The 18,362-nt window shown below is 39.2% G+C and overlaps 1 protein-coding gene across 3 annotated transcripts in view; it reads right to left on the bottom strand.

The window, feature by feature from the left end:
* Nucleotides 1-991: 991 nt before the first annotated feature.
* The window catches only part of BASP1 (brain abundant membrane attached signal protein 1), a 53,322-nt gene continuing 35,951 nt past the window's right edge, over nt 992-18,362 (bottom strand). For all 3 annotated transcript variants that reach the window (XM_073237646.1, XM_017653565.3, XM_037025202.2), the window contains exon 2: nt 992-2,515. In XM_073237646.1, coding sequence (XP_073093747.1) covers nt 1,841-2,506 — 666 coding nt within the window. In that variant the 5' untranslated portion in view covers nt 2,507-2,515 and the 3' untranslated portion in view covers nt 992-1,840. The remainder of the gene's footprint in view (nt 2,516-18,362) is intronic.

Consider the following 18,362-nt stretch of genomic DNA (forward strand, 5'->3'; position numbering starts at 1 on the left):
ATCCCACTCCCTCCAAAAGCCTGCCATTTAACTGATTGAATCATGAGAAATCTTTGTAGTGGCTAGGGTTAAGTTCACTTTTAAGTATTTTATATTTGAGATTTGGTTCCTAATATCGAATTGGAAAAGACCCAAATGACTACCAAGAGTTCTAAGAGACAATTCCTTATTTTCTTATATTGAATAATTGATGTGCATGCCTGGCAACTCCACAAAAGTCACAGATTACATAATTCTCCACCATCTTCCCACCCTCCACAGAATATATGGAACCTGAGCAAGCTTTGGGGAAGAAATCCGGGGGTTGAGGTAACATCATATCTGTTGGCCATACCTCTCCATCCTATGAAACTACCACCAGGCATAGGCATGAGCCACTGAATAGTTCAGAAGTGAAGGGGTCTTCCCCTCAGAGATCACAAAGCCTTTGCCCTCTTACACGGAGAGACGCCTGGAGGTTAGAAGTGACTAAAAAGCCATGCAAGTCATTAATGGCAAAACCAGGACAGGAGTCCAGTCACTCTAAGTCCAGTTCTGTATTTGCTTTCACACTGCTGCTACTGATTGCCTGCTCAACACGTGGGGCACCTTTCCAGGCTCTATCATGAACATGAGAAAGTGATAAAAATAACATAGTCACCAATGGTTTCACAACTTACATGCACATGTTCCTTTAACTCTTTTCTTCCCAGCCTTTAAGATCCAACTCTACTTCTTGTCCTTTTCTGTGATTCATGAAAAATATGTTTTTTTAAATTAATCACACCCCATTTTTGTAGGGTGCATATCCATAGACATAGGAAGTATTCAGTCTAGCCTTTCCAAGACAATTCATTGACACTGATCAAGCTAATTTTTTGAACAGATGATGTTCACAAAAGTTGGGGGCACTACTTTATACTTCTATCCAAATACATCCAGAAAGAGGTTCTCGACTGAGCTAATTACCAAGGAGGAAGGGGCGATAAAAGAAAACCAAGTCTAATATTACTTCTTTTTAATTGTTTAACTTTATTACTGTTGCACCATTTATACAATTACATATAATTTCAATGCATCCATTGTACTTTTTTTTTATTTTTATTTTCCATTTTCCAATGAGTGGTGTGTTGGTGTCTGAGACACAGAATGGGAGAGAAACTGGAACTGCAATGAACGCAGACTTTTTTTTTTTCATTTCCACTGACCAATAAACAGAACTACAGGTGCACCCAACCACGGACATGCATTAACTCGTCATGAGAAATCTAGGGAGGCTAAGGAGGGCGAGAGAATGTTTGTTACTCCCAAAAATACCTGGGAAGGTAAGAATGGAATATTGGTACCGAGATACCTGTGGACAGGCTAAGTGGGCTGTCTGAAAGTTGGCATTCATCCACATTAAAAAAATATCAAAATAAGAAAGGCTGTAAATTAAAAGAAGACACAGAAAATACTGCTCTCATAAGGATCTGATTGCCTTGGCACAGGCCCTGTGGGCGGAATCAAACGCATCACTTCCGACTCCCCCTTGCAGAAGACAGGACACCCGGGTCTGAGCGGCGGAGTGCATGGAACAGCAGTTCGGGTACGGAAGATGTACTGTACTTTCAGACATTGACCTCTAAACTCCAGGACTGATTGGTAAAGTTGACTGAAGGTATATTAGATATTTCCCCACAAAAATACTATTTGGATTCTCCCCACCCCCTCCCTCCCTCCCTCGATGGGACATCCTTTTTTTCTTTCCTTGGGCAATACATATCATGACTTCCAATTTGAAACAAGTTAGTATAGGAGAGAGAGAGACAGAGAGACAGAGAGACAGGCTGTGAGCGCATCTTTTCCACTGCTGTCCTTGCTACTCCTTCACGGCCACGGTTTGCTCGGCGGCCGGGACCTCGGCGGCTTTGACCTCGTCTACGGGGGCTGCAGGGGCCGCGGCCTTGGCCGTGGAACTGGGGGCTTCCGTGGCGGCCGGGGGCTCCTTGCAGGACGGGGCCGCCTCGGCACTGCTGGGTTTTGAGTCTGACGCCGGGGCCCCGTCACCCGTCGTCTCCGGCGCGGCGGCGGCGGCGGCGGCGGCGGGGGCCTCAGTCTTTGTGGGTTCCCCGCCCTCCTTGCCCTCGTCGTCGGCCTTGGGCGCAGGGGGCGCCTCGGACTCTGCAGCCTTGGGGGCGTCGCCCACAGCCGGCTCGGGGGCCGCGGCCTGCGGGGGCTCCGGCTTGGTGTCAGCGGCGCCCTCCGTGGGCTCGGGCTCCGCCTTCGGGGCCTCTTCCTTGGCCGCGGCCGCGTCCTTCTCGCCCTCCTTGTCTTCGGGCTTGTTGGCCGCGTCCTGGGCGTCCTTCGCAGGCTTCTCCTCCTTGCCATCCTTCACCTCGGTGGGCTCCGCGGCCGCCTGAGTCTCGTTCTCCTTCGGGGTTCCCTCCTCTTCCGTGCCGGCGCCCTCGGCCTTCTTGTCTTTGTCCTTGGCCTTCTCATCGTTCACATTGTAGCCCTTCTTCTTCTTGCTCAGCTTGCCTCCCATCTTGGAGTTCTGCAACAACACAACACAGCACAAGGAGGGTTACTTGGGGCTCTGGAGGGCATGTCTCGTGTGCCCCCAAACAGCCAGGCTGAGATCCTAACCCCACAGTGTGATGGCATTTGGGGTGGGGCCCTCCGGGACTGGGTCAGCGCGCTCTATGAGACCCCACAGAGCAAGCTGGTCCCCATCCCCGTGTGGGGGCACAGGGACAAGTCAGCCCTCCACCAGTCAGGCAGCAGGTCCTCACCACACCCCAGACCTGCCTACACCTGGATCTGCACCTTCCCAGCAGTCAGAACCGGCAAAAATAAATGTGTGTTACTTAGAAGCCACTCATTCATTCTCTGGTAATTTGTTACAGCAGCCCAAATAAAGGAGACACTTGTCAAGAAAGAAAACCGAAAAAGGCTTCTGTTTTACAAAGTAAAGAGTTCAGAACACTATTTACTGTACACTTTCAAATGGATAACAGGGTAAACTTTATGTACGTGTATTTTGTCACAATGAAAATAAAAAAATAAACTGAATTAGTTAAAAAGTAAAGAGCTCTGTTAAAATTGCAGCAAGTCAAATAATGAGCTGGGATCAAAGACTCACTGATTAGACTAAGCTTGTCGGTCATGAAGGGAAATGGAGCAGTATTTGCTTCTTATCTGCTCTGGGGTCCAATCCAAACACCAAGAACTGAACACTGTGGACAAATGGCAGCCATCTTAGATTAATAGTACAGCTACTAAAAGGCTTTGTCATTTCAAAATACTTGCCAGAGAAATGTTACAACTGTAATAAAGCACAAATCACAGATTTCTAGAAAAAGAATCTCCAAACTCCGTTCAAACTCCGTTATTCATACTATGTTCACATAAGCACACATGTCTTCAAAGACCAAAGGCAAATAGGAGTTAGTCCATCTTGTTATTAAGTAGGACCAGTTGAAGGAAAATCATTGCCTAAGAAATGAAAAGCAGAGTCTCTAGTTTAGTTACTTAGATCTGTCAAACTTGTATTTACTGCTCTTCAAGGTGTTTTTGGCTCACAAGAAATAGCTTCAAAGTAACACCAAGTTTCCCTCCTCATTACCAATTTTCTGATCAGAATTCAAACTAGATGTGCCCCTTCAGTGGTCATTCACACAGCCTTTGTCATTCAAAGTCTCCAACTTCCGGGATGCTGATACTCTGGATCTGGCATTAGAGACTGTGACTGTATTTGAATCTTGAATTTTTCTCCTCTGGTACCAAGGCATTCATTCAAATAAATTATAAATTATAAATTTATAAATAATAAGTTCAGTCCAGAACCACTGCCAGAATTAAATAGGCACTGCATTGTTTTTTTCTTCAGATGCATTGTTAAGGCATCATGTATCAGTTACAACCCACTGAAACGTTACTCTTTACATAAAAAATCAGTTGCTGTCCTTGATGAAGCATGGAAGAATCACATGTCAATAATCTCTTTAGTCCCCACAAAGAAGTAAAGTTCAGTAAGAGAGAGAGCCTTGCCCTGGACCCAGCGGAAGTTATAAAGCACAGGTTGAGACCACCTGACCTGGATCCATTCTAAGGTTAGGGCAACCTTGGAAGAATTATGAAGTACTCTTCAACCAGTCATCTTTTTTTTTTTAAGTATCATACATTCAGAATATAAAATTTACACTCCTTGGAATCATGATTCATGACAGTGAAGTCATCTACATTCTATCTTATTTAAAAGCCAGGTGTTGGGTAGGACAGTGCTAATCTTCAATCAAAATCTGTCTCACCACTCTGTATGTTAATTTCCTATCTCGAATGCTTTTAAATCGTTGGGGGGAAGAGAAAGGCAATCAATTGACTGAAAGATGACTAAAACACTGTTCTATTCTCAAGGAAGACCTATTATGTTATCAAAGAAAGAATTTCTCTTACATATCACATCTAAAAACAGAGTGGCTTTTGGTCATAACCCACTTTAGACATCCAATAGGCTCTACTTGACTTAATTTTCGGTTATTGTTCCCTCAGAAGTGGTAGCAAACATATACAATACAAATACAATTAAATGTACTTTAATCCTATAAGCAATCAACAAAGCAATCAATGAAAATATAAAGATATAAACTGGACCAGTAATTTTTTTGATATCATTAATATAAAATCAAATGGACATTGTGGTTACTAGATTCCCCCCATTATCAAGTCCCCACCACATTCCCCATTACAGTCATTGTCCATCAGCATAGTAAGATGCTATATAGAGTCACTATTTGTCTTCTCTGTGCTATACTGCCTTCCCCATGCCCCCCTGCCCCCTGTGCTAATCGTAATGCCCCTTGTGCCCCTTCTCCCTCCCTTCCCACCCACCCTCCCTAGTCCCTTTCCCTTTGGTAACTGTTAGTCCATTCTTGGGTTCTATGGGTCTGCTGCTGTTCTGTTCCTTTAGTTTTTGCTTTGTTCTTATGCTCCACAGATGAGGGAAATCATTTGGTACTTGCCTTTCTCCACCCGACTTATTTCACTGAGCATAATACCCTCTAGCTCCATCCATGTTGTTGCAAATGGTAGGATTTATTTTCTTCTTATGGCTGAATAATATTCCATTGTGTATATGTACTACATCTTCTTTATCCATTCATCTACTGATGGACACTTAGGTTGCTTCCATATCTTGGCTATTGTAAATAGTGCTGCAGTAAACATAGGGGTGCATATGTCTTTTTCAACTGGGCTCCTGCATTCTTAGGGTAAATTCCTAGGAGTGGAATTCCTGGGTCAAATGGTATTTCTATTTTTGGAACGGTATTTTAAATTGTAGTTTGTAACTCTTTCATTGAATTTTTAATTAGCCATATGCATGAATAGTGTATGTCCAAATAACTTCAGCTTTGATATTTCAAGATATACTTTGTGTTCATTAGGTTAAAGCTGAGAGAAAAAAACCTGACACACCTGCCTTAGGATCTTCTCCAGTTTTGTAATAGGAACCCATACACTAACTTAGGACATAACAGAAGGCAAAGTGTAAATGTAGTGGGCACTTGTGAAATAATATAGGAAAGCAAGCCACTTTCTGATATGCACAGCATGAAATTCTATATAGCTATCCCCAAAGGCTTAAAGTCCTGTTGGTTTACAAACCTAAAACCTACATTACTAAAATTGGTTTTCTGAGCACAGTTAGCGGGGCCACTTTCTACTCTGTTTTAAGCTCAGCTGAGATCCACTTCTGGATACAAAATGAATGCCTATGCAATCTAGCTGTATATAAGAAGGTCTGTCTCCATTCCTGTCTGTACTTCCAACACAAAGTTAATAAACACCCCTACTTTTTGTTAATTTTCTTACATTAGTTATACAGTGAAGCATCAGAGGAAGGCTTAGTGAATCCACTACAAATCTGGAAAGGCAAGGTAGTCTGGTCATTTCCCAAGATGAAATGGGTGAAAACCTTGCCTATACCCAGACATTTATTAAAATTGCAATTTAAAATATAGTGTTTCCTGGGTGTCGGGCACAATCCTAATCCTAAACATAGAAGTTATTTTATTTCATCTTCTCAATAGTCTCATGAGCTAGTAAGCATTCCAGTAGCATTGTCCTTTCACCCATATGGAAATTCTAAATAGTTGAGTCCGTGGAGCAGTACTAGAAGCAAAAGGCCAAGTCCAACAAAATGAGATAAGGCAGGAAAGCACAATCTTGGATGGAGGTCTACCAGAACTCCACTAAGAAGCTGGCAACTGGACACAGCTCTCAACTCCGGAATGCGACCCGCCCCAGGCCAACCTCCACCGCTGGTCACAAGAAAGGTTGGAGCAGATCTGTGGTGACTCAGAACTCAAGATGTTGACAAGATAATGAAGAAATTCAGAAATTAGGTTTCCGCCCCTAAACGACTCTTTGCCCCATTTGCCAGCGTAGTATCAAGATCATTAAGAAGTAAGGAGAATAGGGGGCATATATTTTAATTATTTCTCTTATTTCTATTACTTCTGATTTGAAAGAAATCAGTTGGGATAGAAGTCGGAAGTTGGAACTTCTAAGTTAAAAAAAAAAAGAACACATCAACTAGTAATCCACCCTGGAAGCCACTTAAACCTAAATCTAAACTGCTGTAGAAGAGCTAAGACTTCCTTTGCATTTGTCCACATTTGGGACACTCAGGACACTCACTAACCTTTGAGAGGATCGGTAAGGCGGCTCAGGCCAATGCTGATGCAATGAAGTAAACTCTGTGCTGATAAAAGGACCAGACACTCAAGTTGATCCATTAGTCACAACATCTCAAAGGAAGGCAACCTCGGGAGTTGTCCATTAAAATTAGAAGAGATTTCTATGGTCACAAGGGCCAAAACTGTAGACCTATGGCTTCAAATTAACATAGAAAATAACAGTCAACAGCAACAGAGAGAGGAACTTCACTGTGTTTCATCTGGAAAACACTGGACAATTATTTCATGGAGTCTTTGCACACTGCGTCATCACAGACTCATACGATGTTGATACAAACCCCGTACCTACAATACACGTGCCCTGAATCCTTGCGCAAGTTACTTAACTTCATTTTCCTTTCATTTCCTGCATAATAAGAAATTCAAACTTAGGAAAAATTAATGTGAGGCTTCAGTAACATTTGACATTTCATGGGCCTGCAATAAATGTTAGTTTCTTTCCCCATCATTTAACTTTGCCATTCTTAGATAATTCTATGCTTGTAAACCCCAATAGAATAACAGAGCAGTTTCCACACACAAGTTTTAGAATCGAACATTAGAAGCATTGTAATTAGAAGTATTTTAAAAATATTTTAAAGTGCCATCAAGAAGAATTTTGGTATGTTAAGTTCCAAGCATGCTCTTCCTGACCAGGAAAATGTGGAAAAGAAGTTCATTCAGTTATTATTTGTCACCATGCTGTCTCCATACTGCCGATACTAAAATAAGTCTATGTCTTTGATTTGAATGTTTTATGTACATAAGACTCTCAAGAAGTTATGAGTCTAAATATATTTAACAGTCTATTATACCAAGAAATCATTTTCCAGACAGAAGTAAAAATTGGAGATTTGTCATCAGATCTATTTCCTCCCAATCTGAGCTGATACTGGAGGGATCACCGAAGAAATACTTCATCTTCCCACTTCCTCTGCATCACTTGGTTCAAGGAAAACAAGGAAAAATTCCCTTTCAGTCATCAGGATGAAAAAAGAACCCAAATTCTTGAGTTAGAACTCATTTACTGCTTCATATTATGTATGTGAAAGGCAAAAAACCCTTGATCTACACCTTATCTCAGCTAAGAAATTAAACATTAGGTATTAGAGGGCAGGCAATGCCTTGTGTTCTTCACCTTTTCACAGATGAATTTCTTTCATAAAGTACCACATCGCTTAGTATTTTTAAGGAACAGTGTTTTAAATCTCCCACACCTGTCCTGTGACATACTGTCCCCTCCACCCTATAAAGCCAAGCCACTACCTAGTTAATTTATCTCCCTAACTATAAACAAATATTCTAGAGGAATTAAGCATCTGCTTTTTGGTGAAGAGAGTAAAGTTCCATTCTAGCACTGTTAGTTGATCAAAGCAACACGGGATGGGTAGTGGGGAAACAGGAGGGAGGCTAGGAGAGAATGAAAGGTCAGTGGTGGTCACGGAGCCCGCCAGCCCAGGGCTCATTGGCCTGCCCCTCCGTCAGGGAACTCAAGAGTTTTCATCCAGGAAATATACACCCACCACCTCCGGAGACTGACATAATAAGCCCTGATCTTAGCAGACACTACCACTCATTTCTGACACAACTTTTGTTTACTATGACTTTCTCTAATGAATGACAGTGTGTGTGAACTTTCATGAAACTTCTAAAGGTGTTTCTTTAACAACGTCAAGCCTAGGAAGGCACATAAAAAAACCGACTTCCTAGCTAGGCAGGCTAGGTAAGATGATGACTGATGAAGTAAAGTAATAAGTGATCTAAAAATTAGGTTATAATCTTTCTCCAAAGCAAATATTTGGAAGATTCTCTTGAGTCTCAGAGCTGATAAGTATTTCTTCTCTTACAAAAGGAAATCGTTTATAAGACAATGTTCATGTATCAAGTTGAATACTATGTATATATAATCTATAAAGAAAAAAAGTGACCCTATACGTTGTCATTATAGAAAAAAAAAATAGACCCTTAATATTGAGAGCTTACGCTTTACATAAAAATTTTCTTTAGGAAAATAAGGACAAAAAAAAGTTGAAATGTTACGTTGTAATCAAGATACTCTTAATAGTTGGAGATAGTCTCCTCTATAAAATTCTTCCAATTCTTTGTTCCTTTCACTCCAGGAAGTCTGTAAGGTAACAATGGAAGATGTTTCTTACTTAGCCCTTCAAATCATAGAAGTTGTTATTTTAACACACGCAATCCTCAGGACACACAAGGCCAAAATCACCTCTGTACAAACTGAATTATCATGAAATTTCATTAAACCACCACCATCCTTGCCAACTCTAATAAAATCAACTCATCCAGACATCCTAATATGCACTAAAAAATTTTTTCTTGCCTTTAACCAATCAACATAGCCTAATGAATTAAAATTTAGTCTTTCATTAAGTGAAGAGGACAAAACATCACTTAGTAAAGTTAAACTATAAAATCTTTTAAGATGTGTCAAAAACAAGCCACCTAGCTAGGATTCAGTATGAAGTTTAAATGGCAGGTGCTGGTGCTAGTCTCAGCTGTCAGAAATTTGCTCTAAGACTCTGAGCAAATCACCTTCCACTCTGGGTCTCAAATTTGCTCTTCAGTAAAATGGATATGAAAATTCATTCTCTTCCTGAGGAAAAAAATATATATATATATATTATATATCTGTATATATAATATATATATATATATACAAACATACATTTTTTCTATGAATGTTCATGGCAGCACACAAAATACTATGTGTGAGAAAAATGATCAATGCTCTGGTCCAAATATTTGTGTCCCCCTAAAATTCACAAGCTGAAACTTAACCCCTCAAGGTGATGGTATCAGGCAGTGGGGCCCTTGGGAGCTGATTAGGTCATGAGGGTGGAGCCTCAGAATGGGATTAGTGCCCTTATAAAAGGGACTCTTAGGGCTCTTCGCCCCTTCCACCATGAGAGCACAGTAACAGCTGGGCAGCCTGCTACCCAGAAAGGGCCTTCACCAGAACCGAATCCTGCAGGCATCCTGATCTCAGAATTCCACCCTCCAGAACTGTGAGAAGTAAGTTTCCATTGCTCATTAGCCACCCAGTCTATGGTACTTTGTTACAGCAGCCCAAACAGTCGAAGACGATCAATTAGGTTCTATACTCTTGCTGATGATTATCATAAAAACATACACCACTTGCACCCTGAAGATTACGCTGACAACCAGTTGGTTCATTTCTATGATTGGATTTCTCTGTACATAATTTCAACTTAATGTGAAACCTGTTCAAAATGAGAAATAAAAATTTGTAAAAGCACAACCAGTCATCAAAAAGGAGTTTTTTAAAGTTATTTTCAATTACATTAAAGAATCGTTTTCAAAATAATGTGTCAGCTCTGTAAATAATGTGTGGGGGTGTAACTGATCTCTGAAGACATCTCAGATAAAGGTGTGACTGTCCGAAAAATTAAGTTTCATTAGCTTTGCTCATGCAAATCTGTTTCACAGTATTGTGTTTATAGATGTTCAGTTGTTTCCCCTTTACTTCTGATGGGTTATCTACCAACCCCAGTGGTCCTGCTTGGCAACATTTGCCCTGTACCCAATCTCTTTGAAAAGGAGTGCTTCCTAAAAACAGTCAAATGCTAACCATTTGCTCCTTTATGCTAACAGTATTTCAAGTATCATTTCAAATACACTTCAAGTCCATCTGTGGACAACCTATCACCATTCTACCAAACTAACAGGACATTGGGTTTAGTGTTGTATACAAATCAAGTGGAAGGGGTTCATAGGTCCAAATTTCTAGAACAATATAGCTGCCTAACACTCATTAAAAAAAAAAGTCAGCAACTTCTTAGTTAGATAAAAGATAGTGCCATAAAATGGTTACCAAGCCTGGGAAGTCAAAACAATTTCCTTTTTCCACCCTGTATCACATGAGAATCATTTAAATATATAAATTCAGTAGTTAGTAATCTAAGACTAATTAAGCAATCTGTTTCCTGTTATAAAAAAACACTTATCAACATAATTAAACTTGCACAATATGAAAATTATTTCCTTGCCACTACCATCTTCACTACCTCATCCAGAGTTAGTTAATGTTGGGAATGGTGTTTGCAGATCCTTCAGAAAGACATGCTCAAGGCAAATGAAGAAGAACTTGCCTTTTTTCTAAAGCAAGATCGAGCTGTTTCACTGGACACTAACATTGAGCCTTAGCCATGTGGGGCCTCCCAACAAAGTGTATTTTGTCTGCCAGAAGCCACCTCCTTGCCACCTGCCAAACTGGGTTACTTTCTTAGCCTAATTAAGTTTATTTTAAAAGTAATAAAATTTATTTGTTGGAATTATTTAAAGTTATTTAAATAGAGGCTAGTTTCACTTATTCCTCAATAAAAACTAAAATTCTCAGGTTCCAAACCAGAGACTCCTTCATCCCTAAGAGTTGGCAAGCAATATTTAGAACACGCAGGGCAATTTTATATATACCTAGGTTGATCTTCTCATGGGAAAGACAATGATAAAGTATCTTGACTCTTACAAAGAAAGTGGATTAAATTCCTGAGAATAAATGTTAAGATTGTCCAGTATCACAAAAACGGTCTAAATTTTGTCAAGGATGAAGGTTTTAGCTGTGAACTCACTCCTCTTTCTTTCCTTCCTTCAGTAAGTCTAAAGAGCTTATTAACACATAAGCGCAATTATCATGAATCAAATTTACCACTTACTTTGGGAGAAACCATTTTTTTTGTTTTGTGTTTTATTTGGGCCCAGAAAATACGGTACATTTCTTTTAAGAAAAAAAAATTGTCAGTTTGTTCATGAAGGCCTGTATCTTTTCATGGATTCTCTTATATGTTAAGACCTTGATTAGATTTATCTAAGAAATTTTTCATGAATTTGCTTTGTTTCAAAATCAAGGGATAATTCATTTCTACATTCATTGTAATGGAAAAACTACACAAAACAAAACTAGGACATACCACCGTTTGAGACAGGTTCTTAAATTCTTATGGCTGCTTGCAAATGAAAACACATGGCTCAGTCCTACTGCCTTTGGTTTCAGTCAAGAAAACCGCCAGTGTTTTAAAACATAGGAAGGCACAGTCCATGTACCTGGACAGTCTCATGAATACTTTAGCCATTGTGGAAACTGTTGTGGCTTTCCAGTGAAATGTGAGGTTTCTGGGAGCTAGTATTTACTGTTTCCTTTCTTTAGTCTTTAAGTAAAAAAACACTAAATAGTCTGGTTGGGTATATGTGAGGGGAAAAAAGGGAAAAATGTTGGATCAAAAGGTGTTTTGAGAAGGAGAAACACTAGTACTGTCATCACCAACTTCAAGATTTCAGTCCTTTGAGGCAGGTCCAGGAAGCAGCGTGCCATCAAGCATCCTAAAAGTATCCCTCTAGAGACCTGGGTCATCCAAATAAAGAATTACTGATAATCAAATATTATCTACAGGCCACACACCTGATTTGAGAGGTATTAATATGCAGATGATAACTTATGATTGTTGAATCCTCATTTTAGTAGCATTTTGTTGGTTATATCCATTAGTTAGTGATGCTCAAGTCTTTGGATGAAAGATTCAAGCCCCAATTATAACATTACCCCTCTTCAGAGAATGCAACCTTGCATAATAACACAGTTTCCAGGCTTTAATTACCCCAAAACCATGGGTATTACATGCACTGAATACTTTCTACAATTACATATACTCCATGACACCTCCCAATTCCATTTTTTGTTAGCCTATTCTTACATTTTTGTTACTCTGTCAATGAACCACATGATTCTGTGGCAATAAAAACTACTGGCATACACAAACTGGAGTATAAAGCAAAATAACATAGATATATTTCTGACACAATATAGAATTTCTCCGTATGATCCAGAAGTTACTATATTTACAACTTCACATGCTATCCCACTTTCATCTCCTGTTTCTGCACTAATTGACATCTAGACACTTTTTATGTAGGACAGTTTGAATCATACAAAGGTCCCACCCACTGCCAAGCTCCCATTTTGAAAATACAAATCTGGATTAATATTTCATCAAGAACCAGGAGAATGGATTACAGTGAAGAAGATGACTCCAAGTCTATGGCAAAAGCCAACACAAATATGCAAGAGTACGTGTCAGAGGCCAGAGTGTTATTTCTGGTTTGACTGCTGCTTCTCAGTGTGATCAAGATAAGAAATAGTCTCCTTTTGGATCCTTTTCCATCTTAAAATCAGGAAAAAATATATCTGCCTCACAAGGATATTGAGGATGAATCAGTGTTCCTTGACCAAGTTAAATATGTGGCTGCAGCATATTAACTGTATCGCTGAACAAGCAACTATCACCGTGAATTCAGAGCTGCAAAGTGAACAGGTTTATACACAGTAGTAACTCCCATATCCAAGGAATTATGTTCCAAGACCCCCAGTGGATACCTGAAACCAGACAGTACCAACCCTAAATATATAATGTTTTTTCCTATATATACATACCTATAATAGAGGATAATTTATAAATTTCTAAGAGATTAATAACTAATAACAAAATAGAATGATTATAACAATACACTGTAATAAGTTATGTGAGTATCGTTTCTCCCTCAAAATAACGTATTGTGTTATACTCATCCTTCTTGTTATGATGTGAGATGATCAAATGCCCAAGTGATGAGGTGAATGACATGGGCATTAGGACATAGCACTAGGGCTACTACTGACCCTCTGACAATAGGTCAGAAGGAGGTCATCTGCTTCTGGACGAAGGTTTACCATAGGTAACTGAAACCTCGGAAAATGAAACCACGGATAAAGGGGGACTACTGTACAAGGCAATCCATTATTGATTTTTTTAAGGTAACATAAACTGACTCATGAGTGGCATTTGTAGATTAACTCATCACCAGATTAAGGTGGGTTTATAATTACTCAGGCCAAAAGAATCCGGGTTACTGGTCAAACCTAGCTAAAGCAAATGTTGGGATAAGATAAAGGGAAAAAACTTTACCTTAAGGGAAGAATTTACGAAGAATGAAGCACAACAAACTCAGAAACTGTTTTCACTAAGAAGGAAGGAATTAAAATATTTGGTTATGTCCAACAATTCCTGTTTTCAACAAATGACTAGCCCTTTTCTTTATTTAGATGGTCAAAACTTTTATTCTACAACAGAAAATGAAGTCAAGATAATGTAGCCTATGTGTATTTTTGGTATTCCTACCCGGATGTGCTTTGTCACAATGATCTGCTATCAAGTTTTATCAATGTCTGATGATAATTTCCACTTTGGAGTGTTTGTTCTCAGTGTCGGATTCAATCAAAGCTACTCAGCAACTGTAACATCACCAACATTTAAGGGATGGGACACATCCATTGGGGAGAAGGAGCTATATAGTAAGAACTCTCAACCCACGTCTAAGTTTCAAAGGCAAACCTATTTAACACATCAGTAAAACTGTAGAGAAAACATGAAAGACACTTTACTCCCTCATTACAACAAAAACGTTCAGTATTGTAAAAATGTACCATAAAAATGTTCAAGAAATACTTGGAAAAAAATAGACACACACACTTCTACTAACCAATTTTCCTGAAGTGATAAAGATGAGTTGGATCTACAAAGTCAGAAAGTCCTCCAGTACCAGAGATTAATCACCAGTGACCCCTCCATTATTCTCCTTCATGAAGTCCAGACTGGCCCTACAGAAGGGTCCTCCATGTTTTCTGGGCATTTCTTATCAAACCTAACATGCAGTATGGCCTCAAGAACTTCAGATTCTCAGAAATTACTGAACTTAACTAAATTTAAGAAATTAAAACTAAATTTAAGACATTAAATAAACTTGATCTTGGTGGGAAAAGACCATTTTTGAGATGGGAAATGTATAAGCCAGGACAGGGGACACACGTGCACAAAAGGCCTACTTGAGTTCAGCAGGAGGGATGGGACATACAGAGACTATTAAAATGAGAGTAAATTAAGTGCCAGAAGAGAGTGAAAAAGAGTTTTCTCAGAAGACAATGTTGAATCAGTAGAGTTTTAGAGAGAAGGTGGAATTCAAGAAGGTAGAAATATCAAATGTCTATAACACATAGTATTTACTCTACTTAGGACTGTCTTACTACTTAATCTTTATGTGCATTAACCAGTTAACTGTCTCATCAATCTTATAAGGACAGAATTATTACTATTCTCCACTTTACCACAAGGAAACTAAGGCATGTTGGAGGTAAACAACTTGCCCAAGATTATACAACTAGTCATCTGGAGATGTGGTGTGAACCCAGGCCTTCGGTCTCTTGAATGAGGTCTCTTAGCCATCATGATAAACTGCCTTGAAAGATGGCCAAGCTGTCTATAAATGAAGGTGGTGAAGTGGAAAGTATGTCAGTACAAACAAACAGTAAGGGTCCAGTCAAGATTATAAGAACACTCCATTTACATTTATTTAGGAGGTAAGTAAGGACTCATTTACCTGGAGGGAGGGATGACAGAAGAGAAATCTATAAAGGTGGCCTGATAGAATGCTTGTATATAGGTGGCAAAAAAGCAGAAAACCAGCTCTTAAAGAGCTAGAAACAAAAAATATATATATAGGCCTCAGAAATCAATAGGAGAATTTTAGGAAGCAGCTTAAAGGATTTATATGCTACTGCAAAAAAGGTTAAGAAAGATAAGAACAGAAATTGTGCAATGTGACCAGGTTATGAGCTGTCAATTACTGACCCTGGGGTGATTTAGGCATGAGTGTGTGAAGTCACGTCCTCCTTGGCAGGGCTCTAGATGCACGTATGAGGAACCAGGTGAGATCTCGGTCAGCATGAAACAGTGCCAGTAAAGTGAAGTCAAAAGGCAAGGCGAAAACTTGCAAAAGAACTGTACATACATATGGGAAGATGGGGTAAGACAAAGAACAAAAACAAAGTAGAAGAGGGAGAAATGACTGATAAGGCAAGGCTCTGGAGGACTCAGAAAGTTAAGTCAAAGTTAAGTCATGTGTCTCTGAAACAGTCATTTACCTCTGTACTTTAGGTCTTTATTTGTCCAGTCATTTGTCTTATCGTTTATCAGTCTGGTTCATATTACAACACTTAGGATTTCTCAAGTACTGGAAAGAGAAGGACAGACATTTCATCAAACTAAAATGGTAAAGAATTAACATAGTGACCACTAAACCTGGAGAGGCCTTACTGTGAAACAATCTGATGTGCAAACATAAAGTAAATAGACTCATTGCTTAAGAAAAGGGTGTAAGAGATAACGGGAATGTACAGTTGGTCTTAGACATGTATTCTCAATGTAAATATAAAAAGGACCTTAATTCTTAACAATTCCTTTACTACCCTTACTTTGTCCTCATTATGCAATCTAGTCTCGTTCTTTGGATAAGCCATCCATCTTTGGTTATTTATCTGTACTGTCATTGCTAAGACCTTTTATATTCTGTTGAATTCTATTGGGAGTTCTAGTAGTAAAATAGATGTAGTCACACTTAAACACTGACTTACAGCCTTTCTTCAGATTTATAAAACATGTATCTGATGGTCCCAGAGCAAAGATCATGTTTTATGGTCGTTAATGCACTAAAGGTACTTGAAAAACATGGCAGATTCATGACACGCTGAAAAATGCTATTTTCAAATTACACACTTACAAGATGAAAGAGTTAATATAACCTTGACTACAAATTGTTATATGTAACTTTCACTTAGCAGTAGAAATAAGTATGCTAAATTATAACCGAAGTTTCTATTCCATTAAATGGCCAAGTTCCAGGGATCATTCATGATGGCAATCCTATGGCACTAGGAGCCATCACATAATTAAAGACGAGAATGCAGAAACCAGTACAATCATTTTGACAAGATACTTTTCTTTAGATTAGGTGCAACTTGTAGAAACCAACTTTTCAACTAGATGTCCTAATCGATTCTCCAAGTTTAACAATAAAGCTCTGAATTGATGGTCCTGCTATAAAAGTGGAGGATGACAGTTAAGCTTGTCTTTAAATATAAAGGTTGGTTGAATGCAGACCTTGCACAAGTGTGCGATTTTTTTTCCTGTTTAAAATATCCTGCCACATGAAGCAAACGCTATCAGAAAACATGTATTATTCATTCTCATCAATAGTCTAATATGCTTTTAGTGTCTGCTGTGCATTCACATCATAATTTATTTGCACTTAACCAGTGGTCCTTTCGAAAGCCCTGGTTGCAGCATTCAAACATGACTTTATATGAATCACCTGCTTTTTCAGTCAATAAAGCTAGTAAGTGAACCACAACCAGCTTGGCAAATGCAAGCAGCTAAGATCACTTCTGAACCATTCCTCTCCTCCACAGATGCAGGAAACTAACATGTCTTATCACCACAACTAATTTAGAACCCTCAAGACAGAATTAAAACAAAGCACAGGGGAAAAATTTCTTAGCAGTTGAGATATTTTTGCTGCTTATTAGTGGCCTGACAGGCCATCATGGGCTTCAAGCCACAGACTTGCTCAGTGTAGCCCACCACCACTGACAGACTGGCGGCCAAGGAGAATGGAGGAGACCCCCCTCCACCAGGAAAACTGCAATTTTAACTTCCAGTAATTTCTATCTCCAGTTATAAAGGGCTGGTTCACCCTTTTTATGACCACCGAGAATTTCCACATATTGACATTTTAATGTGTCTTTTCTTTTTCTGACACCAATAGCAAATGTAGTATCTCAGTCTCTATTTCATATTTTAATCCTTTTCAATGAAAACCACTCTAAAATTCTTCATATATGTCCTTTATTTTTAAAGAAAAAGTTTTCTTTCCTGGTGTCAGGTTTAGCAAAAATAGGCGTTTAGTAAATGTTTGCTGAATAAAAATTGCATTAAATCCACAGGCGAATGGCACATGCCATGTTGTGTTCAAGCAGAAACTACAATGTTAAGTTTAAACAACACAAGGCAACATCTATTGTCATTTGTAATGCAGCCCCTCCTCACTCACAAATCCAAACATCTCTCTCAAAATTTCTCAACCGAACATTCTACCCCAAGCAGTCCGTGCTCTCGCTCCCCTCCAGCCTTTGCATTCTTCAAATTTGAATCTCCTGGTTACTTCAGCAGGGAGGCATTGAGCAATGAGAAAACACTGAAGGTCTGAGTCCCAGAGTGCTGGGGGTTTAAAAACATAACTGCGGGGTATTTCTGCCTAACCATGGAACTCTAAAATCTAAAGACTACATCTTTCATCTCCAAACCCCATGTGGTAAAAACTCAATACTTATCTTTTCAATGGATGAACAAATAGGTATTAATTCTAATCGAAACAACTAGAATTCAATACCAACTTGCCCCTTATTCATGATGTGTCCTGGAGCCAAGTTACTCAACTGCTTTCATTTGTTGATATTTCAATATAATGTCTCAAATAGTAGTAGTGAAATCTGCATATATAGGAATCATCTGAGGAGCTTGTTAATAACGCAAATCAGGGGTCTCACTCCAGAGAGTTTATTGGTGGGTGTAGAGTGGGTCCTGAGAATCTATTATTTAACAAGTTGAGCAGGTAAAGCCAAAGCCGATGGCTCGGGGGCCACTCATCGAGAAATACACATGGAGTTGACAGTGACGCTGAGTCACTTAATGCTTTTGCCTCATCTGTAAAAACTGAAATATGGAATTTCCGAAGACCACTATGATTACTGGTGGTTGGAAA

This window comes from Manis javanica, chromosome 1 (assembly GCF_040802235.1).
Source record: "Manis javanica isolate MJ-LG chromosome 1, MJ_LKY, whole genome shotgun sequence".
Lineage (NCBI taxonomy): Eukaryota > Metazoa > Chordata > Mammalia > Pholidota > Manidae > Manis > Manis javanica.